Source organism: Typopeltis vanoorti, chromosome 21 (genome assembly GCF_054136105.1).
Source record: "Typopeltis vanoorti isolate ZY-2024b chromosome 21, IOZ_Tvanoo_1.0, whole genome shotgun sequence".
Taxonomy (NCBI): domain Eukaryota; kingdom Metazoa; phylum Arthropoda; class Arachnida; order Uropygi; family Thelyphonidae; genus Typopeltis; species Typopeltis vanoorti.
The window spans coordinates 28,344,588-28,370,300 of NC_143569.1; the positions used below are offsets into that span (position 1 = coordinate 28,344,588).

The 25,713-nt window shown below is 34.9% G+C and overlaps 1 protein-coding gene across 1 annotated transcript in view; it reads left to right on the plus strand.

Moving 5' to 3' along the window:
- Nucleotides 1–25,713, plus strand: part of LOC150094688 (cell adhesion molecule Dscam1-like) — a 374,142-nt gene that overhangs the window by 45,345 nt on the left and 303,084 nt on the right. Inside the window, exon 2 of the mRNA XM_090411632.1 lies at nt 1,175–1,495. Within this exon, the coding sequence (XP_090267758.1) occupies nt 1,175–1,495 (321 nt within the window). The remainder of the gene's footprint in view (nt 1–1,174; nt 1,496–25,713) is intronic.

Genomic DNA, 25,713 nt, shown 5'->3' on the forward strand with positions numbered 1-25,713 from the left:
GAAAAGCATACACCGACACAGCCCCTCACCGGGCCATGCCGGAGAACACTCTCCCGGAGACTTAAGATGCTCTCTCAAGGCAAACTCGCCAATAAGCACCCCCCCCCCTCACCGGGAGCAAAATTTCGGAAGATGCATAAAAGAGCGAAACTCAACGTCCCAGAGTAACGGCAATGCCGATCCTCAGTTAAAACTTCATTGGCTACAGCATTGCCATCCGTTACCTGATGTCAACCAATTCCCTCCTATCGTGATTATAACGATTGTCCTTAAAAGGAGTGGCTAGATGGGCGAAGAAGCAAAAATGTTTTTCATATTTCCCGTTATCTGTAGAGGACAGTGTAATTGAGCTATATAAAGCTCTGATCATGGCAGGAGGGTAACAGCAATAGCCGAGCCTCAGGTAGAACTTCATTGGCTACAGCATTGCTATCCATTACCTTCCCTGGATACCCATTTCAGTCGCCTCGTACGACATGCATGAGCAACATTGGGGCTATGGTCTCCACTTAAAAAGGTTATGTTATTTTTAAGTGAGCCTTTGGAAGGTGAGTTAAATAAAATACTAAAATATAGAGCTATCATGGCTTTAATGTAATATTTTAGCAATATATAATGAGAATATTAAATGTACATTCTCAGTTTTTACTTTATTGGCTATAATATATGAAATATATTTGATATTCTCATTATGTATGGAGAAATGTTTTTGTCGCAAGAAACTCTTATCTAAATAGTCAAATGTATATGAATTTCATAATTATCTATACCCAGAGTCAGGAAAATCGGAATATTTTTGGACGAATTTATCTATTTACAAAAATCATAAATCAGACGTGGGCTCAAAACATAGATGAACTGTTATTCAGTTGAATGTCATATTTTATAGTTGTTTCTTAAATATATTATTTCTTATATATTTCGCCGTGAAAGAAGTTAAGTGGTTCCTCCCAAACTAAAGCTATCCAAGTAAAACGAGATCAAAATGATGGACACGAAAAGCCCGTAGGCCTCTTTTTATAAGCAAATGCCGGCGTTTCGTTCCGAAACTAGGTAAAAGCGAGATTTAATCCTACCATGTATCAATATGAAATATAGCCCTAGCAGGCGCAAAGATGGGGGTTTAAACAGCTATTAATTATCACTCCCTCCCCCCCTTTTCCGTCTTTTGCAGCTACTTCAGGAGCCAGGGATATACGCGGACCAGCATTCGTGACAGAGCCGCAGGGACAAGTAATCTTCTTGAACAATTACGGCGCCGTTATTCCTTGTTCGGCTAGCGGCAATCCTAATCCTTCGGTGACATGGAGAAAAGAGGATGGCACCTCCGTAACCAATATCCCCGGACTTAGGCATGTACGATGGGATGGGGCGCTCGATTTCCCACCTTTCGGAGCCCAAGAGTATAGAAAGGATGTTCATAGTGCGGTGTACAGATGTATTGCATCTAACACAGCTGGCACCCTGGGGAGTAGAGATGTGCATGTGAGAGCAGGTGAGTACGTGGAAAAGTCAATATTTTTCGTATATAATCAATTTTTCTCAGAAGTTTTTTTGGAAAATTTTTCTCTTAAAATATCGTGAAAGAACATTAATGCTTGTGTCGATATTAATTATGAAGTTCTATAATTATGATTTGTATTTTAATGTATTTATTTATTTTGTAATTTTATTATGTTCCGTGAGTTTTAATACTTTTCGTGTAATCTTCATCATAAATTTGGTCAGTTCGCCTATGATACTGGTATACTGTTAGCAACTTCACCACCCCAACACATCGGAAAGAAGTCCATCTTATTATTCTCCATTTCTTCTTTTTCCACATTTCAAGAACGAAAAAACTGAAAACAAAATAAACTCAAAAGGTGTTAAATTGGCATTGAAACCTTATTTCTACAAACGATAATATAAACCTCAATACTGAATACCAATCAGGCAAACAACTTTGCAATTTGAAATGTGTTTTGAAAACATCTTGAATCCTATAATACTTCGTTGTCTTGGTTTTAGTATCGCTTAAAAAATAAAAAAAAAAAAGGTTTTTCGAAGAGTCTTTATATTCGTCTATATGAAACTATAAGCAAAAGTACTGAGAAAATAGTCAATATATAATGGACTTCAGAGATACCTTTAAGTAGGAAAATACCAAGGCAACTCATGATGAAAGTTAAGAAACTACGTAAGTTGCTGATCAATTTAAAAACTATTAAAAACCTCCAAGATTGTCTACATGGCATGAAATAATAATTGCGACTAATTATTATTCTCTAGAGAAATAAAAATATACCAAGATAAAAAAGGTAAAGTTAGGCAAAATAAAGATCGAGCGCAAAGAGTCTCAGAACTGGAATAGATAATGAACTACCCCCCTCCCGCAACAAAAAAAAATTCGACCCCTGCCTACAATTGTAAAATAGGAATCAGGAAGATACATCGAGACAAAGATGGAACGAAGCCTTAAGAAAGTATTATAAAAATACTGGAACCTTTCCCTAGGACTGAAATCAAACCAGCCTGATAGAAATAACAAAGCTAGTCTAATTTTCTCTAGTCTAATAGTTATCAACAGGGAGAATGGAGATTAGTCAGCGTGTGGGCATGGAGTCTCATTTCCTTTAAGTAAAGTTGAGCTTAGCGTAAATGCGTCTGCTAGTCTATCAGTACTATAGCCATGCTATGGACAGGAGATCAGCACGCGGTCTCTTTCTCATGGTCACCTAATCCTTTACTTTTCTTTCATTTAAGATGTGCGCGCGCGTATATATATATATATGGAGGGAGAGAGAGAAAAAAAGATTTATTCTGCTTGTTACTAATACTGAAAGTTTTAAGTTGAAGGTAATAACAATATATAGTTGAACTAATTAGTCCTTTCCTCCCTCCAATTAAAATTGATAGTAAAAATAATTTTAATTGGCAATGATATAGTTATTCCGATAGTTGAAGATACACATAACTGTCTAAAATGCTTAGAAAGATTCACAATAATAAGAAGTTTAAGAAAGTCTGTATATGTGTGTGCTTACATATATTGCGAATGTTGATCAGTCTCTTTTTAAGATTAACATTTCTAGTTTGTTTGTTTTTTAATTTTAAATAAACTAAGAGAATGTAAATCTGATTAAATATTTTCGTCAGTTTTTCATTAACGTTTTCATTAAATGTCATGTTGATTTAATGAAACAAAAGCACAGAAAGGGTATATAAAGGAGATATTACTTATCACAAATATCATCTTACAAGTTGGTTTGAGATATTTGAGGACAAAAAACATAATTTTTTTTCCCCGGTGAGCTCTAAGAACTGCTAATGCTCAACTAAGAAACCATTTTATACTCATCAATGAGGAAGGCATTTCTACAAAGAAAAAATAAAAATAAATAAAAATGAACGTTGTTTTCCCGTCTAGAATTTCGGTTAATATAACGAGAAAACCTTTTTGGTGAAAGCTGATAGCTTCCTTCAGATAATAAAATGGCAAAGGTTTATTCTTACTTCTATTACGCGTTTCACAAGAAAGAAAAATTTCTCCATTTTCTTATAAGATCGGGTGACTTAAGAATCCATTTTCAAATATATCACTCGCTCTTGGCAATTGCAATAAACTCTCGTTGATCAGACATTGCATTTTGACAGATATCGATGCGATGAAAAAATGTCACTTGTGGAAACTGGAATTGGAAATTAAGTAAAGCTCTCTGAAATATTTATTCCTCAGTAGATATTTTCGAATTCAAAACTAAAAGACTTGAAAGAAAAAAAGAAAAAAGTGTTTAAAGAGAAATCAAATAAAAAAACTCTATTCATAAAGAAATTTCTTAAATTCCAGCCACACCTTTATTTATAACAAAGTTGCTAAATATTAGTATGATAGGTAGGCCGTGTTAGATCAGTACATAGTGCTTTCATTCCCATATAAGTAGGTCATAAGATGTAGCTCCATGTTTGAACTCTACGATAGGTTTTCGGATTGATCTGAATTGAGGTAGTAACGCTCTTTAAAAAAAAAAAAAAACATTTCCGCAAGTGCATTGACAGTAGTCCACTGGAATTTGACTCCATTCTTCCACAGCCGCTGGCAGTTGAAATCGACCACATACGTATTGCTCTAATCAACACTTCTATATCTTCAAAAGGTGCTCTTTATAAATCATATCTAGCCTAAAACTGATTCTGAAACTTTGTTTACCTCATTTTATGGGGCTGTAAAGAACTTCAACGTTACTGAACTCAGATGTCATGTAATTGTTCAACATGAAAAATCCGATGTTATTGGAGACATTACCAAAACCAGGATTTATTAAACGGGATTGCGCGTGAGATAGTGATTGAAAAAATAAATAAACATCGTATGTGTATATATATATATAATTTTTATATGCAGTTCTCTGAGACTGAAAATTACTTCAAGGGTTTCTCCACTAGTGCAAAAAGAAACGTCTGGCCTATAATGCCAGTCATAACCCACCCCATCCCAACTTCTGTAACTTTATCGGTATGCAAAGGACCACCTGGCCTTCTGTGAAAATAAACAGTGGACAACTTACCTTACCACAAATTTTAAACCACAGTACAACGATTAACATTTCTGCTAAAAAGAGTGAAGCAAATTGCTTTTCATACTCCCCGCGATCTGATAGGGAAACAGCGGAAAAATTTATGAGCCAATTGCTCGCGCTGAGCGGGCTTGAAGATTAAACATCAGAATTGGAGTTTAAGATGGCTTTTGGTCTTTTATAAGATGGCTTTGAGTCTTTTATATGAGCCAATTGCTGGCGCTGAGCGGGCTCGAAGATTAAACATCAGACATTAAACAAGTTTAAGATGGTTTTCGGTCTTTTATAAGATGGCTTTTGGTCTTTTATTTTATATTTGAAGTAATCCGTTGCTTCATAATTTATAGCTAATTGAACCAATCAATTTATTGGGAAAACAGTACAATAATGGTTAAATTTCAATTATAACAAAATCATGTAGAATATTTAAAGGTATATCTTAAAACATTATAAAAATTAATTTATTTTTCATTATAAATACCAAAATAAATGACAACATTTATTATTATTTAATAAATACATTAATAATATATAAATTTTAGGATATGCAAATTATAATGCATGAAAGTTCTAGAATTTTTTTTAAATAGATCGCACAGAATGATATCAAAGAAACCAACTGCGTCAAGATTGTGGTAAACTTCAGTGTTCCTTGGCTCTTCGCACTTAGAATAAATGTAAATTTAATTTTCATCAGTGACTTCAGTAGTGTAAAGTTCATACGAAAAAAAAAGCAGTTCCTCATATCCTTACATAATTAAAGAGCAAAATTCATCCGAAATGTAATTCATTTTAATACATAATTATTAAATATTATATGGATAAAATAATTATATTCTACCTTGTCAATACAAACTCTTTTAAGTTGTGGAATTCAATCTAACTAATAATGATATCTCGATTTTTTTTCAGAATAATAAATGAAAATCATAACTAGTAATACAGTGGTATTGCAGTTGTTTTAAACTTTTAATTTTCTTAGGAATGTGTATTTTAGGTTATTACTATCAAGAGAAATTGATAATTAATATTTGAACATCAAATAGAACTTTGTTTAGGATGATTAAGCATTAACATGCAGTAGATTTGAGATCATAAATGTAATTAATTCAAATACTAAGTTCTTATTTAGTACTACAACTGTTTCATAAGTTATGTTTGAAATAAACAACCACTTTAAAAAAAATACATCTGTAAAATGAGTAATTAAAATTACGGAATCTTTAAATGTATCTAGTGGTAGTATAAGTTTACGTGTTGAGTGGGTGCACTTTGTAATAGATGAGAGTTTATTATCTACCAAAGATTTCTGTACGTGCATATGTGATACTGTTGCTACTTGCGACCTTATCCTAAGTCAATGTCATAATGTTGCAAACAGCCATACGTTATCTGTTTATGTCTACCAAATGACAAACAATCGCGTTATTATATGATCTGCACGTGAAATGGACCTGTTCTAGCCCTCTAAAGCTTAGGAGGCTTTAATCACACACACGAACATACGCATCCTAAACGGGGTTCGAATCTAGGTCTTTCCAACCAAAGGTATCATCGAAATCGACTGAGTTACGAAGGCTCTCAGGCATCCATTATTCCAAAAAGTAGATCTAAACGAATCCTTTACATTTCCTTTGGGAGAATTAAATGTGTTTGAGGTACTTCATGCAGGTTCGCTATTTACGTATTGAAGGTTGTATATAAGAAAACCAACACTTTTAATATTTTTTTTTATTTGCATGACATAATTATTAATTTTCTGAGATACTATAAAAAATCGTCCAAAATATTGATCACATGTCGGCACCAAAGAAGAGGGTTTTTTTTTAAACTCCAAGTGCTCTTCCCCCTACAGAATTTTTATTTTGGGTATCTTTACAAAATGCGTTTTCTAGTCACCAATGTGTGTAATTCATGAAAAAGTCAATAAAACTGTTGCTTCCAAGTTCCTCCTCTTTAACAGAATAACGTATGCTACAGGGATACCTCTTCACGAATACTATACTGCAACTCAATTGTGTCGGTGCAAATAATATCTTATTCTAATTCAGTATTGTTCGAAAGCCCACTTGAAATGTAAATCTAAATGCTGCCCTTATTAGATGAGAGGATAGCATCTACATTCTCCAACTGACAGGTTGCCGTCCGAATCTCATTACAGACATGGAAGGTTATGCATATCATTAAGTAGTAGATGAATCTCATGTTCCGGTATCAGGAAGTCATCCTACTCATTGTAGTCCTGAAGCAGTAAAATAAAGTTTCCATGTTTTTTCTGTCCAGAACAAAGTTTCCAGATTATCTAATCCTTAGACTACCTATAGTATTAATGTAGTACAAGTTTACAGCATTTTGTGAGCGAAATTCGCATAAAAGAAGTGTCGAAAGAAATTGAGAACTGTCGTAGCCTCCATGTGAAAAAGAATGACCTTGAAAATGTCATATTTAGAAGCTTTTTCACTGAAAATGAGATGATATTTGAAATCACAAAATTCATTCACTGAGAAAGGAAGGTCATTTGAAAGTCACACGATTTATTCACTGAGAAACGAAGGTCATACGATTTATTCACTGAGAAATGAAAGTCATACTATTTATTCAGAGAGAAATGAAGGTCATACTATTTATTCAGAGAGAAATGAAGGTTATTTTAAGGTCACACAGCTTCTTCACTAACAAATGAATAAATCATCTGAAGCGATAGTTTTTTTCCCAGTGCATATGAACAACGCTCTTCATACAATGCTAGAATGTGACAACAGCAAAGAGTTCTGGTTCATAAAAATCCAAGACAAATAATCAAATTAGGCTGTGTAGTGTGTGTAGTGGAATATTCCATTTAATTTGTTGAATTCTTCAGTATGCTGGAGTATTCAAGTAAACGCACATCAGACTATTATTTTAAGATATACACACGTGACTAACTTTACCTACTCATACAGGAATTGTATGCTGAATAAGAAATAGCTTGCATACAAGAAGAAACTAAAATATTAGTTGTCACTTTAGAAAAAGTCTTTCATATGATGCAATTCAACTCTATGTTAGCATAATTTGACCATCATGATAGAGGTCAGTTGACGATATCAACCATCAGCATCTGCCCTGTATTCTGAAGCGAATTCAGGACACATTTAATGTCGCTGATGCTGTAAATTTGTATATAAAAAGTGAATACCTAAAAACAAAACAGATTCCAAAATTCAGTGAGAAACAAAACAAAAGGCTTAAATATAACATTACGGATGTATAGCTCGATGGTAATTACAATATAAAGAATGAGATTTTACGTGAAATTGTACTGTAGTTTTTCTTGAAAAACAGATCCTACATCCGTCATATATATATATATATATATATATATATATATATATATATATATATATATTAAAAACACATTTTTGTAAGCGTTTGGTCATCTTAGTGATCACTATATTATCAGTATTATTGTACTAAACCCAGACATCAATTTTAGTTTAGAGACTATGCGCATCACCGGTTCTTCATTTGAATATCATCACTGGCTAGTTGTAGCTAAATTTAATTATATTATTTTGACCCATATCTTCTCCATCTTCTACCAGTGACTGTGGAGATTTTCTATTTTATATCAACCGGGATGTAATTACAGGAGAGTGGATGCTGTTGTTCTTGTGCTTAAGAAATGAGTTCAGGGAAGATGAAAATTAACCTCGCTATCAGGGTTTAAACTTCCACTAAGTCCATTACAGCTGATTACTTTTGTCTGTACTTGTTTTCATAATAATGTTATCCTTTAAGAGTAGTTTGCCTTTCAACTTGCGCATTTCATTCTTGACCTCTTTTACCTATTCTATTAGCTCGGTAGGGGAATTGCGAATCAAAAATTACGAAATGGAAATGATCTCATTTTTCAGAATCTACTTAAACAACATCGTTACATTCTGTACTTAAAAATGATTTCAATACCGCCTATTTCTTGGATATAAAGTCAAATCAATGCATGTATGACTATCGTTTAAAATAACATCATAAGAATTACTTTATATTTAAAAATGGATAACGTCATACATTAAGTAACTTTACATTACCTAATGCACTCCTATGAGGTTACGTATAAAGTCAACTTCTTTCAAGGACTTATAAGTTTAAGTTACTTCACTAATGTATGCATTTATAGGTCAATATGAAGACCTTATACATTCTTGTGAAGTAACTTAACACGTATAAAATTAAATACGTTTACATTAACTTAATTATGTACTTTTTTTATGAAGTTATGCATTAACTTAATAATCACTTAACTTTATGGGAAGTTACACAGTAACTTAATTATCATAATTTTATGAGAATGTATGCATTAACTTATGTAATTATCTAAAGTTGTGCATTAACTTAATTAGTATGTAACTTTATGTGAAGTTATGCACGAACTTATCATGTAACTATATGCAAAGTTATATATTAACTCATCCTGTAACTTTACGTGAAGTTATTTTAAGACCTCCATATTAATCTTCTATTATGATTCCAGTTGTATTTTACAACTTAAAGTTGTAGAATAGAATTTGTACTTGGAAACTAAAGTTGTAGTTTCCAAGTCCTGCTTCGATTTAAAGCCTATATGCAATTGCTTTATTCATAACACATACCTTACAACTAATGCAAATATAATTGTGTCTTCAAAACTTGTTCACCAGGTGACAAGGAGATACTTCTTTTTGGAATTACCTCAATTACGATAGCCATAGCATTAAAACGTAAACTATACTGCTTTTATGATTCTTAAATGATAGCAACCCCGTAGTTAATTTCCATGAGAGCAAGTACACTTCATTTCTGTCTCTGAAGTGTCAGCCAACTCTGGATTACAAGTCAGACGTTTCGTTGCAATTAAAATGACGTCACTATCTTGAGAGATCGCATCGTGAACTTTGACATTTCGCTATCACACGAACAGATACTGCTCTCTACTCAATCTGATAGTAATAGGGTATCGCATATCCTACAAATGAGATTTTGAAGGCATATACGGGAAACTTGTAAGACGTAAGCATAAAGTGGTGTGGTTCCTAAAAGAAGTGTTTATATGACGAATACCAAAATACAAACTATGAAATGATGCTTATTTTTTGAAGATGGAATTCAACATTTAAATGCACACGTTAGGATACTGCGTAGAACCTTCCACTCATTTTAACCACACCGACAAACCCATTCCAGTATCTAGATGAACACCCCATTCCAACACTACCACTAGAAGTGAATAACCTAATTATTTTCCTCTTTATGTCACTAAATTTTCATAGTCATCTATTTTTTTTTTAATATCTAAGGACCATTGCTTCCGTCCGTTAAAATGTAAAAAGTCTAAAAAAACTAATCTAAAACTGTGAAGCTCAACGAATAACAAAAAAAGTGGTATCGAAAGGGAAAAAAACTATCTTTGCACATAGGCTAAATAATGACATTAGCATATCAAAAAGGAAGACATAAAAAAACACAAGTGTCGTTGGTAAGGAGATGTTAAGTCTCATACATGCACTTAATTAAGTATCTTAGAGTGAGAAAAACGGAATAACAAAGAAATATATAAGAAAAGCAGATCGATGTTTTTATAACTCTGTGAACTGGAATTATGTACGTATAAAAATTGCAAGCGTTGAACACCAAATACTGAATTTTTATTACTTTGTCGTTACATGCAAATTATAAAGGATGTTTGTATGCGAGTTCTTTGTTTTCTCTGCTAATATATCATAAAAGCAAACAACACATTCGTTATGTTAATTGCAATACCATCATCTGTTGTATGTACTCAACACACCATTTATTATAACCTACACTGCATAACTTCAGTCAAATAAATCAAATACGAGAACTGTAAAACGTGTGCGCTCATTGGTCAATTAGGACGGCACTACTTGACGAGAACTTAATTTTTATGCGCATTTTATTCCGAAATAAACAGAACCAGTTTTCTCAGGTTCCGTAACAAACGACTTCTTAAGCGCTGCCAAAACGATGACCTGAATATCAGAGCAAGACCAGAGTTGAAATGATGAATAAAAATGAGCCTATTTGATTTTGCAACCCCCCCCCCCCTTTCTTTCTATTCTTAACAGACATTCGCAGTAAGAAGGGAATGTTCCAGTTAGAATTCACGAAATTCTCGGTTTTCATTAAATCATTGTGCGTTTGAAAATCCGTCTCAAAGTCCGTGCAACGTGTACACCAACCGAGGAGAATCGATGAAGTGAATGAACTGTGAATCTATAGGGATAACTGAAGAATCACATCTATTTAAATTAGACAGTGAATGCTCTGAGGTTAAGTTACGTGATAGGAAGAACCAAACATTAGCTTCGAATCCTAAAACCACATCGAATCTATCTGGAGAATTGGAAAAAGTAGATTCAAACATCAGAGAAAGCACTATTCAAAGGTGTTAAATTCAAAATATCGTTTATTTATTGAAGAATTAAAGTAATTTATCTTAAGTATCAGTTTAGACTTTCGTATGGCAGCAAAAATAATTCTTTATACATTCGACATGTGCACAAAGTAAACGAAGTAATTTGATGTGAAGAATAAAATACGACTGCTTGGGACTTCATTTTAAATAATGAGTAACTGTGGCTACCAAACGACAACTTTTGGATACAAGTAAAACATTGTAAACAATTCTAAAAAAGGTAAATTTCATATAGCAGTCTTGTATTGTGACGTCATGGTTACAACAATTAAACCTACAGCTATTTTTGTCTATACGTCAATAATTTGTTCTTTTGCGATTAAAATGGCTTCACGGACTTGACAGATTTTAATAGTGATTTTAAATGCCAATTTTCATTAAATTTAATAAAGTGGAATTAACATTTCAAAATGTTTTGCCAATAAAATGAAAGTATAACGCAAAAAAATCATTTTTGTCGATTATTCTTGAAACTAGGAATGCTTTGAAATTAATGCACTGAGGCGTACTAAATTATCATCTTTTCAAATTGTCTTGTAGAATAAAAATGGTCAAATTATCGCAGAAAAAGAAACAAAAAAAGAGTGGGCTCATCTCAAATTGTTTTCCCAATAAAAATGGAATTATAAATGGGGATTTTTTTTTTTTACAGCAGGCTTAAACGAACGAATCGTTTAGCAACAAAAAATGAATGTACTGCGTACATTACTACGAATGAGCATTGTGGAAAAGGGCTTTTATAAACTGACTTACTTAAAATACAGGTTTAAAACCTTTCAGAGCAAGAAGAGTCAATTGCTGTTTCCGTGAGAATTATCATCTCCGCAAAAGAGTTGGGAAGTTATTAAACGAACTTTATTGTTTAAAAATAATAATAATAAATAAAATTTAAAAAAAACGGGATAACTCATCTAATAAGAACTAAAAAATTGAACCACATTAACAATGCAATAGATAATATCGTTTCTGCAATAGTTCAATAAAACTTTTTATAAAGGTTTTCAAATACCAACTTTCGCTTAAAAAAACAGCAAAAGAAATGATAAAAATGATTCTTATTAGTGCTTATTACATTTTGCAAATCGATTGAATGAATAATATACCTGAGGGTGACTTTGACTTTATAAACAACGAACAACTATGGCTAATCAAAAGACAAATGTAGAAACAGACATTTGATAAGATTTTAACACAAGCAAGAAAATGATTATAAACAATCCTAAAAAGAGATTTGTAATAGCATCCTTGTATCGTGACGTCACTATCACAACAATTAAACATTAATAATGGAAGAAATCAACGCTAAATGAAAGAAGCTACCACAGATGAATAATAATGACAAACCACAAAGCCGAGAGATTTAAGCAAATAGGATGATATAATTAAAAAAAAAAGGGGGGGGGATGCCATATCGAAATTGGAGGGACGAGATTGTTGTAATTAAGGATGCTAGGTTTCATATATCGTCTTAATTATCTCAAATATTTCCTAATATTATTTTTCCTAGGATCAATTATTTTACTTTTCTCGATCTTAATAAACATTTTTTGAAGATTTTATACATAAAGATGTTTTTCTATCAACACTGATGCAGAATTGATATCAGGCATCAGTTTTCATAGAAAATCGTTAACAGGACCAAGAAATTAATTAACTGTGTGGAACTGTAAACTAACACCGTTCTGAACATTCTTTAGTTCCATGCAGAAAAAAGATGTGCGTGTCTGTTTTCTTTTCCTTACTGCAGTGTCGACATGTATCGGCATTTCTCATTTTACGCCGGATATGTTAGCACGTATAATAAATATAAATAGAAGATAAAAAAGGTGATTACGTAGGGGATTGGGGCAATATTAGAGAAATCAGACATCTTTAAATAATATGTTTCCCTATTTAATGTGAAAAACGATCAATTTTACAGCCATATTATTTTTTTGAAATGTTAATAGCTTTTTATCAAAACCCAAGGGAAAACTAACCATCAATGGCTATAAATATTTTATGGGCAAAATGCTAACTCACCGTTAAAAATTGCTGTTTCAACTATTCATTTGTTTTTGTAAATTTGATGTGTTCAATGAATAGCTAATACAGCGGTTGCCATGGCAACGAATCTCTTATTTTTCATACCTGCAGATCAACCAGCATTTTGCAATTTACAGTACTAGTTGGAAATACCATATGGATTTTTCTTCAGTTGTTTTTTTTTATAAACCGTTGCGTGATAAGATGCTATTTTTTTATTTATTGTTTAACAAAGCGTTTCCTCAAAATAAGCCATAAATAAGTCTATTGAGAATATTGTTGCACAACGCAATCGTTTTTTTCTTTTTTTTCCCGTTGATTCTCTTTTTTTTTTTTAATTCTCTTTTGGTGAAAAGCTTGTATACAACTCTAGTAAACATTGTTGCATGCAATTCTTTGTAAATAATGATGGGTTTACTGAAACGAATAGAAGTTCACAATAACTGTTTACATGTTTGTTTACCAATAAATATCGTGACGACAGAAATACGTGCTGATGAGTCAAAAGAAACACACACATTTAATCAACTTAAAAAAAAAAAAGAAAGAAATAATTTGTCTAAGATTACATTCAAGAAGATTAAAATTAAAAACAAAAGAGAGAACATTTATAAATATTAGCGCTGAGAAATTGATTTACGAATTCCCTTGGCAGCTAGAAAAGCTTTCACGTCAATTCTAGCTTTTGTCTAATTCATAACACAATTAGCTGAGAACTCCTACTCTTATTCACTTTCCCCTCTTACACGCGACATTTCGCCATGTATACTTATCTTTCTTAGAAGGAACACTTAATCCTCTGTAATCTTGTTCATCCTCTTTGTCGCCTGTCACCAATTTTATTTTCTCTTTGCCTAAGTAAATAATTAATTCTAGAGTACTAACGCGTTCGGTAATTAATTCTAATCTCATAGAAGACTTTTACTATTATAATAGGATTTGCTTCAGATTAACTACGTAAATGCTGCATGTAGAAAAATATTTAAGAGCCAATGCATCGCGCTAGTTATTTCAGTAAAATGAAAAGACTAAATACTTAATACATAAAAGAAAGAAACGGCTCTTTTGTTTCCTTTTTAGCTATTTTAGTGAAAGTGAAAACGGTCTTGGCCCATAGAGATTTCTGTTATGAAGTCAACAATGGAGGAAATCGAGATAACTCTGCGTGTCACGCTTTAAACAATGTGCTTGCACGCAATACGAAATACTGAAAACAATGTAGGTTTTCAGACACGAAACTCAATTCGAATAACGTATGACATGAAATTCTCATGCTATAACATATCACTGATTCAGTGAAAAATATATCCAACTGTTTCTCAATACATTACGTTGAATGATATCATAGATCACCAACGAAATAATGATTGTGAGAATAATAATGACTGAAAATATTTGCATTTTAATACGTGAGTAGTTATTTTGAATCATTTATTTTAAATGTAAATTATAACTGACTTTTTTTTTTTTTTAAATTTGGGTTGGTTGGAATTATAACAGAATCAATTAAAGCTACAATGCTACTAATGATCTCTTAACTATGGGTGCTTTAGGTATTCGGTTTCCAACTTTTAGGGAGGAAAAAACTATGTGTCCTCCGTATGTGATGGCTAACACACATCATTTCCAATTAAAAAAAAACAAAAAAACTTATAAATTTCCTAAATACCGAAATCGGATTCGAACCTATGTCATTTTCACTCGGGAGTTTCCATTTCAATACAAGTTAGTTTTCCTAAATCTCCAGTTCGAATTTCGTACTAAATTAAGAATCTCAAAGAATCCTGCAATAATCCAAAGAATAAATGATTCGTTAGGCAGCTGAGTCGGGTAATTGTTTAACATACTCGCTCTCCGATCAACAGGCTGCGGGGTCAAATCCTCGACGGGAATAGGTGTTTATGATTGTCTTTAGGCAGATGATGTAATTTATTGCAACCTCCCTGCTTATTTAGAAGCCTGCAGTGATTTTTTAAAAAAACGTTCTATGTTTATTCTAGAATAGTGTTTCCGAATTGTGTAAAAAATTCTAAAAATAAATATAATTAAAACATCCTTTGCTTCTCCACGGTATTCATGTACTATGGGTTACAACGTTTTGTGGGCGGGAGTGATAAAAGAATAAAAAGAAAAAAAAATCTGAAGCTTCTCCATATTAATCCAACCAAAGATAATTGTTATACGTAATTTGGATTGTTTTTTTAATGTAAAGACAAATCTGAAACTAATCTTTTAGACATTTTTTGTTCTCAAAAGCATGTAAACGACCAACTTCTTTTATGGTAACATTTTAATGAGAAAATTTTAGAACAAAAATACGGACCTGAAAATAAAAAACGGTTACTATAGCAACCGTCAAGGATAGCTATTTCATATATAAAAAAGTCTCTCACTAGCGCTGACATTCTTACTTTTGTTGTTCGCTTTTGTTTTCAGATTTCGACACCTTACACTTCGAATCTTAGAGAGAAGAAAGAAAGTTAATCTTCTCTCATAATTCTTCGTACTTTCTTCCTTTCATAGATGCTGCGTTTCCTGATTCTCGTTGTACTTTCTTGCTGTAGGTATTTCTTTAATCCCGAGGAAAATTACTAACTGCTTTATTATCAGTATCTTCGGGTGGTTCTTACTAAATGCACCTGCTACACAGTGGAACTTTTTATTTTCTTCTTGCCAGTACCAAGTCAATATTTCTTTCGGGTCTTACGTATATCTGGTATTCTTTTCAGCCGCTGCTAGTGTTGCTAAGTTGGGATTGTTTTAAGTAATACTTCGGTTCTTAAGGGCTGTCAATCCACAGTAAACAAAAAAAAAAAAAAATGTGGATTTTACTTTATTCCGATTTAAATGCTTCGAGATAATAAAAGCCAGACATCTATTTTATCTTATTTTTTTTTCGCTTAATAATCTACATTTCAAAGATTAACCGATAAAACGGATTTACTCTTGAATAATCTACCCCCTGCGAAAAATAGTACCCAGCAGGCACCGTTTAGTCTCGCAAAGCAAGTAAATAAAGTTAAAAAAAAAACAATAATCTTGCATCGTACTAATTCACCATAATTTAGAACATAATATCGTAACCAGCATTCTGTGAAAAATAAAACCGAACTATGGCATTTCCCTAGTCAGTCAGTGTTTGAAAATTTACTTAAGCACAGAACTGGAGGAATATGAGTCTGGCGTAGTCAGAGTAAGATAAGAAATGTAGAAACTCGTGCACGATTATCGAAATAGTAGGATTTTCAAAAAAGGGCATTGTAAGTAATGTATTGGGTTCGTACGAACATTTTTATTTTATTTATTTTGTTTTATTTATTTTGTTTTATTTATTTTTTTAAAAATCATACTTATTATTCACTAAATGGAATACATCTGGAATTTTTCAATCCTTCCTAATCATTCCAAAGCCCAGTCGTTAATAAAAATTAGTACTCAGCCATGATTACGTGCAGCCCTCTGAAAGATTATACATGTGATGTTCAATGGCCAGAGGACTCGGTGAGAGCTATACGCTTGAGGAGGTGTGTGTGCGGGGGGGGGGTATCTGAAAATTTTCAAAAATTTTCGGACATATCTAATGATTGGATAATAGCGCCATATACAGTTCTTTTTTTATGCGATAGATACGTTCTACAGAAAACCGCATTTAAAAAAATCGCACAAAAAAGACCTCACTTACGTTGAAAAATTAGGGATATGTTCCATAATTTTCTAAAACCGCAGTAATGAACCTAAAATCGCATAAAAAAGTTTATGAAAATTCAGGAAAATAAGAATGCCTAAGTTTGTTTTAAAGCTTTATTCATTTAATTTTATTGAAAATAACGTTTTTTTTTCTTTCAACATTTTTTTTATTAGAATTATCGCCGCTATTAGACAATATTCGGCAACGTTTATGAACTGGTACGAAATCACTTTCATCACCAGAAGAGATAGTCAGCGCATCAGATCTGTATGTTAAGGCAATGGTCCTTCACAAATAGAATTAGCTTCCCCCTCGTTCTGTGCTGATGTTTTTCTTCTGACAATGTAATCAGTGATTAAACTTTGCGATGAGGATTTCACTAATTTTTTATACAGCTCGCGATATCCAGACATACAGTTCTTCAGCTCACGTTGGAATTTAAAGGCTCGTTCAGAATTTGTGTCATTAACAATAAAATGATTTTCCAATTTATTGCACAGCTCAAGACCTTCTCGAATTATATTTGCAGTGAGGGGGACAGGTTTTTCTTCCGCTTCACTAACGTTTTCTGGATCTTTGACGATATCTAAAGCTAATCGATATCCAATAATATCATCGTCACTTAAGGCATTGTCCACAAGCATTTCGTCCATCGTTCTGGCTAAATGTCGCAAAACCTTCTCCACCAATTTCATGTGCCAATGTAATGATTTCAGCTGATAATGTAAATGTTTGCATGGTTGCACTGTTTGCAACACATCCAGGCCAAGCCTGCTTTCCAGCAAGCATTTAAAGTTTGTGGTCTTATTTCATCGATAGCAGATGCAACATCATTTAAGCAGTCCAAAATAGAAACTTTTTTTTTTCCAAAAGTCAGTTACTCTTAATGACTCATTTTCTAGTTTCTTGAATATAAATTGAAAAGTGTGCTTAACGTAATATTTTGGTTTTGAAAGTAGCAATTATGCCTTGATCTAATGGCTGAATAATGCTTGTAGTATTGGTTGGGAAAAACACTACAAAAAGGCAATTTGGATGTTCTAAATGCGGATGACTTGGTGCATTGTCAACAATTAATAAAACTTTAAAATCGAGAGCTTTTTGCTTCATGTATGTTTCCACTTCTGGTACAAATCAATTATTGAACTATTCGGTAAATACAGCAGTTGTTACCCAGGCCTTTGTATTAGCCAGCCAATGCACCGGTAGCTGTTTTAGATCTTTGCCTTATAGAGCACGTGGTCTTAGAGATCGATTTACTAGGAGGGGTTTCAACATTCATTTGTAGCAATGCATCTCCTCATGCATTGCTACAAAGTAACTACATTCCTCGATCTTTGCTTGCTTTAAACCCACTTTCTCAGACTTAGCGATGCAAGTTCGACTAGGCATTTTCTTCCAAAACAATCCTGTTTCGTCAGCATTAAACACTTGATCGAGACAATATCCACCGTCTTCAATAATTTTAACTAACTTCTCTTGAACATTTTTGGCTGCTTCTTCATCTGCTGCTGCAACTTCGCCTGTAATCTTCACGTTATGAAGTGCATTCCTTTTTAAAAACCCGGTTTACCATCCTTTGCTAGTCCAAAATTCTTTATCAGCCTGGGAAGCGGAAGTAAACGGCTCTAATTGGTTAATCTGTTCATATAACCGAAGAGTTTTTTGTTTAATTAAATAACTACTTATAGGAATTCTTCTTTGAGTTAATTCTTCAATCCAAATTACGAGTGCTCGTTCCGTGTTTTCTAATAAAGCATCTCTTGAGTACGATGATAATTTGGCTCTTAGTTTTCTGCTAGAAATGACAGATTTTCTTATTGCGACTTCATTCTTTTTAATTGCTCTTATAGTAGATTCGCATACATTAAAATGTTTACCAATCACCGTAGATCCCTCTCCTTTTGCTAAGCGATCTAAAATTGCAATTTTCATTTCCAAAGAAATTGCTTTTTTTTGGTGCTTTTTTTCTCCATTTGGCCAAATTCAATTAATTATTAATTAATGATCAATTATTAATTAATAATAAAAAATCAGCTAAATGAAATTAATTATTAATGAATACATTACAAAATAACCAAGGTGTTCCATGAACATTTCAGGATTTGTGAAGTTTTTCCGTCGTAGGAAAAGTTTGAGAAATGCTGGATTACGCTATTATCGGAATGGATTCTCCTTCTGTTGACAAGCGCAGAAGTGTCGAAAGGTCTCGTATCTGAGGGGGTGCAGCGAATAACTTCAAATCCGCATAAAAAGAGACCCGTGTGTGTGTATTTGCCTCTCTCCAGCCAAAAGGCTGAGGGTTCCAATCCCGCTGTGGGCATGGATGTTTGTGATTGTCTGTGAAAATACTAGTGATGGTGGTCGGCAGTAGATGGCATTGGTGTATATGATGAGGTAGTTGCGGTTGGTGGAGTGGTGGAGATGGAGAGTTGTAGAGTAGGTGCCCTCCCATGATGAGTCTTTGGACTCCCTGGAGGTGTTATGTAATAATAATAATAATAATATATCATGCATTCTTTGGCTGGTTTGTCCAATGAAAAACTCGATTTTTTTTTTGGTAGGAAAATACTTCCAGATCCTTACAAGACTGGCTAATTCAACATTTTCAAAGAAAACTGAAATTTCCTCGCACTGTTTTAATGCTATGTTTGTGGTCAAAATCTAAATTGCCTTCCATGTATTTATTTATTTAAGGTTGTCACTCCTTTTGAATATGTTGTGTTTCAATTCGAGATTAAAAGTTTTAATTGGTTAATTAAAATCGAAAGTTTATTTTTCACTTGGTTAGACTATAATGAATTTAGTTTAATCCTTTATCCAAGTGTGAGCACTCAAAGTTTGCGCCTGAAAGTACCTTCAGGACTGGGGTAAGGTAGTACAACACCGGGCAAATCTTTGCAAAGTTGGAGCAAGCTAACATCACTCCTATCTCAGTATCTCTCCCATAATGCAAAACACATCTTGCGGATATGTATAATATTATGCATTAAGGGAAGGGCCACTACCCATAATGGGATTTGCATTATGGGAGATACTGAAATAGGGCAGTTGTTAGCTTGCTCCACCTTTGCAACGAATTACTCGGTGTTCTACTTCCTTACCCCAGTCCTAAAGATATTTTCAGGAGCAATAAAATTTTTTAATTGATACTAAAAAGACATTCAATCTTTCATCACTCTTGGATAAAGTATTAAACTAAATTTATTACATTATATTATCGTTGCAAAGTATATTATCTGATTTAGTATTAAACATGTAGAAGGGATATTCATTTATCTTCTTATGAAAACGTTTACGATAAATTAGATTCATTAAATATATGAAAATTAACAAAAATGTTTATTGATTAACTGAAAATTTTGGAATTTTTTACATCCATCTTTTATTATCGCAACAGTCGAACAATAAATAATAAATAGGAAGGAACTTATGATGCAGTATCCCCGTGTGGTGGCCGGGATAAGAATAGCACCAATGCAAATCCAAGCATGTCGTAAATGGCGACTAATTGGACGCTGAGATTCGAGAGTTTGAGTTCGCTCTCTTAAGGTTTTTGCTTTAAGGGAGCAATTTGAGTCTCCAGAAAAGGTGCTTTCTGGCACGGCCCGGTGAGGGGCTTTGTTGGTGAATGCTTTTCTTCGGAATTTAAGCAGTTCTGCTCGATGGTGGTGGTGGGTTGAAGGCCATCACTGAGTGGAGCCAACGCTGAGTTGGACGGTCTTTCGGCCACTATTGAGTGGTCTAGGGATCGTCCTAATTTTTTTTAGAGATTGGCTTTACTTACGTATCACCAATGTAGCTCATGCATGTCGTACGAGGCGACTAAAATTACTTTCCCAGGGAACGTAATGGATGGCAATGAAGTTCTGAGGCTCGGCTATTGCTGTTACCCTTTTGCCATGATCAGAGCTTTAATAGCTCAATAACACCTTATCCCTACACTTTTCTCTACAGATAACGGGGTAGATGAAAAGCATATTTGCTTCGCCCCTTTAAGCCAGTCCTTATAAGGGCTTATGATGCATGCATGATATGTTTCAGTGTTAAAGCGATGACGTCTAACGTACGTAATTTTGATAGTTGATATAAAATGTGATTCAAGGAATTTTGAGGAGTAAATTTACTAGTAGTAAATAGTTTTACTACTATAATCAATCGGTTTATTTTTCAAACAGGTCGAAAGAATCAGCTAAGTAGGTAAGCCAACAAATTTCAAACCAAGGGCGATACCCAAGGCCTACTGCCATTAGTATCGCCATTGCTTCATTGCTTCACTTACTTCATTAGAAACTGTCTACTTATTATTGTGGAAAGAGAAAGTCATGTCCTGCTCCACAGAACAAGGCTGGGGTCTAACCATGGATGCACCGTACGAAGAACTTAATTTTAAACAGCTTCTGGCAATATTTAAACACGTTGACAATCTGCTTCACACAAAATGGCCAGGAAAAGTTGTAGCTCATGAAATAAAATAAGTTGATACAGATCACTCTCAACTCTTAGAACGTTTTCAATACAACGCTAGCGAAATAGCAACAACTGCTGAGGATAATCCCCTTACTGACCAAACAGATTATCAGGAGGTTCGCGCTCGCAAAAAAACACAAAACTGCAGCCTCTGAACCACCCAATGCGGATGAAATTGAAGAAGATGGCCCTGTCGCGGACTGTCCTACCACCTCAAGGGAAAAGATACTCCCGATTATTCTGCGTGAAAAGAATAAATAGATGTCGCTAAGGACTACGATGTGCAAATTACAGATCTCATACAGCCAAGCGAAGAATGTCACAGACGGTATTAAAATCCAACCCAGGACAGTTATGGATTATCGACGTTAACTTCTGAATTGAATAGCAGAGATATTCAGTACCATACGTTTTCACTAGGATCAGAAGAAAACTTCAAGGTAGTGATTAGAGGTGTATCTGAAGATGTTTCCACAGAAGAAATCACTGCAGATCTACACCAGCAAGATTTACCACCCGTAAAGGTCAGCAGAATGACCAGGAGAGACAAGACTCCAATGCCACTGGTATTAGTAGAGATCAGTCAAACCTACAAACACATACATGATCCGACGTCCATCTCTGGACTGAAAATCACTATAGAACCATTAAGGAAAAGGGCTTCAACAGGGCAATGCCACAGATGTCAGACGTTTGGTCACGCCGCCCAGAAAATGTGCAAGGCTGAATTTAAATGCTTAAAATGTGGGGTCAGCCACCCATCAAATACATGCTCTAAGACAAACTCTAACCCGGCTAAATGTCCCAACTGTGGCGGTCCTCACTCTGCCAACTACAGAGGATGCGCGCACAATCCAAGAAATAGGAAACCAGAAGAAAGAGCATACTCTTCCTCTCTTAGCACACCTACGTCAGAGACTACTTCACAATTCAACCTCCTAAAGATCAACATAAAGGGTCAGAAGCCCATCTGCTCATCTACTAAAGTCAGAGGCCCCTAAAAGAACAACTTAGAAACAACAGTCTAGGACATATGCGGATGTAACTCGCCATAAACAGACATCCCTGGAACAGCCAACATCACATCAAAATCTGAAAGCTATCATTACCTCTTCCTTGGCAAATATCCTGTTGAATTTTTAGCAGATCCAAACCCTCACCATGCCCTACAAATAGATTTCTAAAGGACTCACAAGTCCTTATCTCAGCACTCACTCATGAACAGAAATAAGATAAAACCAGATTCTTTACAGATCATAGCATGGAATGCGACCGGATTAAGAGGTAGAATTTTGGAGCTCCGGGAGTTCGCCCAAAGGCGTCAGCCAGATATACTCTTGATAAATGAAACCCATCTCCAACCATCAGATAATCCCAAAATAAATGGATACCAGATGTACAGAACTGACAGATTATCCTGCAGAGGAGGTGGCACTGCTATTTACATTAAAAATTACATCAATCATCACTCTATAAATATTCCATCCACCATTAATCTTGAGATTACAGGCATAGAAATTCCCACGTGCACGGTAGGCAAACTAAAGATTTTAGCAGCAAATAGTCCTCCGCAAAAAACATTACTGTTTTCAGATCTGAACGCTGTATTGATCAACAGAGAGCCTGTTATCATGGCTGGCGACTAAAACGCCAAGCATCCTATCTGGAATAGCCGTTCCACAAATAAAAATGGTCACATCCTCGCTAACTACTCTGGATCCAACAATGTGGTTGTGGTGGCAAGCCCCACAGCGCCTAACCATCACAACACATACGGTCGGGCTGATGTACTAGACATAGCAATCCTACAGAATGTAAGACTCCAGTACAGTGTAGTGACTCTAAATGATCTTTCATCTGACCACAATCCCATTCTATTAAAGCTGGGAAACCAGGAGAACATGTCTCCCCCCCACTCATATATACCTTGCGATAAGCTATCCAAAATATTCCCAAAATATATTGGTCCTGTACCGTTGATTAAATTCACAGAGGAAATTGAAACAGCCATAAAGGATCTAACTAAACAAATCAACACTGCCGTTGCAGCAGTAACTATTTCCAGAAATACTCCCTGATCTAACCACTTGCCAGAAGACATTATGAACTTAATTAGAAAAAAAAGAACAGAGCAAGAAAAAGATATCACAACACGCGAACACCTCAAGATAAAAGAATCTTGAACAGATTCAACTCTGCAGTTAGAGATGCCCTCACAGCACACACATTTGGGAAGGAAAATTGAATTCTATCTCTTCTGCCAATCACCCTGTATGGAATCTTATCAAAAACATCAAGAATAAAAACAAACCTCTTCTCCAAACAGATACTGGCCTTATCTATACCGACGCAGACAAAGCCGAGGCAATAGTAACCTCTAGTAAAGCAATGCAAACCCTCATATGATCATCTCGACTTCAATAACGCATACAAGGTTCATCGACATTTCAGATCTTCGCTCAAACCTTCTGTCACATGCTCTAGTCAAATTGCACCTACATCACCTGTAGAATTATACGACATAATCAAGAAGCTTAAAAACAAAAAAGCTCCTGGACCTGATGGAATCACAAACAGGGTGATAAAACTATTACCCCACACAGCTGTTGTGCATCTGACCAACATTATAAACTCCATCGTACACCTACAAATATTTTGCTTCCCACTGGAAACTAGCAGATATAACCCCAATCCATAAACCTGGAAATGATCTGCGATCACCTCAAAACTATGGACCAATTAGCCTCATCTCAACCTAGGCAAAATTGCCGAGAAGGTCATTCTCACTAGACTCCAAGAACTAGTGCACAAATTAAGCATTCTTCCTGTGGAGCAATTTGGATTCGACAATTTCACAGTACTACACAACAAGTATACAGATTGGTAGAATATGTTACCACGGGATTTAACTGGCGTCAATGCACTGCTGCTGTTTTCCTTGACATAGCCAGTGCATTCGACAAAGTCTGGCACTACGGCTTGCTATATAAAATGATAACATCTAGAATACCATTGGAAGTGGTTCACCTGATCAGATCATTACCCCCATAATAGGCGCATGCAAGTAGAGTTAAATGGCACACTCTCCATACAAAAACGCATCTTGGCTGGTGTCCCACAAGGATCACTACTGGCACCAACTCTTTTCTCCATTTATATGTGTGATATTCCGCACACCCCACTGTCATCTATCAAAGCTTTATATGCTGATGATACAGCGATATTAGCCAGATCTTTAAAACCGCACCTAGCAATCAAAAAACTGCAGGGAAATCTATAGATAATTGAACAACATTTCACCAAATGGCGACTCAAAATAAATTCTCAGAAAAGCGTAGCTGTGCTGTTCGCCAGAAGATCAATGCTTCCTACTGGATACGTTCTCCTGTTTAACACGGAAATCCCTTGGCAGTCTGAGATCAAATATTTTGGCATATTGTTGGACAGAAAATTGACTTTCAGCTCCCATGTCTCAATCTCAATCAAGTCTCAATGTTTAAAGACATCAAACATTGCACAGCTCTATCCTATAATAAACAGAAACAGCAAATTGAGCACCAGATACATAAATTGATGATTCGTCCCATACTCATCTAAGCTTCTCCGGCTTGGAGTCATACTGCTAATACTAATATCCTCAAACTACAACGTGTGCAGAATAAATGTCTCAGAATAATCTTGAATGCACCATGGTTCATACGCACTGTGCAACTTCACCGGGACACAGAAATCCCCTATATTTATACCTTCATGCAGACTCTAGCAACTAAGTTCTTTCCAATAGCATCTGTGCATCCTAATAATCTAATTCAACTACAAATTACGACGCAACAGATTACACCAAGTAGAAAAGGCCAAAAGCTATTTTAAACTGCAACCTCAATGATTAATCCTCAGGTCGAGCAACAGGCTCATTAATATTTTCCCTCTCACAGTTTTCCTCATCAGACAGTGGGGAATATGAAAAGCATCTGCTTCACCCTTTAAGCTAATAAAGTTGAAAATTGAACTTATGATGCATTTTATGCTGTAGCCAATAAAGTTCTAACTGAGGCTCGGCTATTTGCTCTCTTAGGTTTCTTCCGAAGTTTTGCTCCCGCTGAGGGGGGGGGGTTGCCCTGAGAGAGCATTTTGAGTCTCCGGGGAAGGTGTTCTCCGGCATGGTGAGGGACTGTGTCGGTGGATGCTTTTCCCTTGAATAAGCGGTTCTGCTTGGTGGTTGGGGAGCCCGTCACTGAGTGGAGCCAACGCTGAGCTGGACGGTCTTTCGTCCACTATGGAGTGATCTAGGGATCGTCCGAATTTTTAGAGACGGCTTTACTTTGATATAAGGCTCGGCTATTGCTGTTATGAGTTTCGCCCTCTTAGGTTTCTTCCGAAGTTTTGCTCCCGGTGAGGGGGGGGGGGCTTGATTTCGGGGAGTTTGCCTTGAGAGAGTATTTTGAGTCTCTGGGGAGGGTGTTCTCCGACATGGTCCGGTGAGGGGCTGTGTCGGTGGATGCTTTTCCCTGGAATATGAG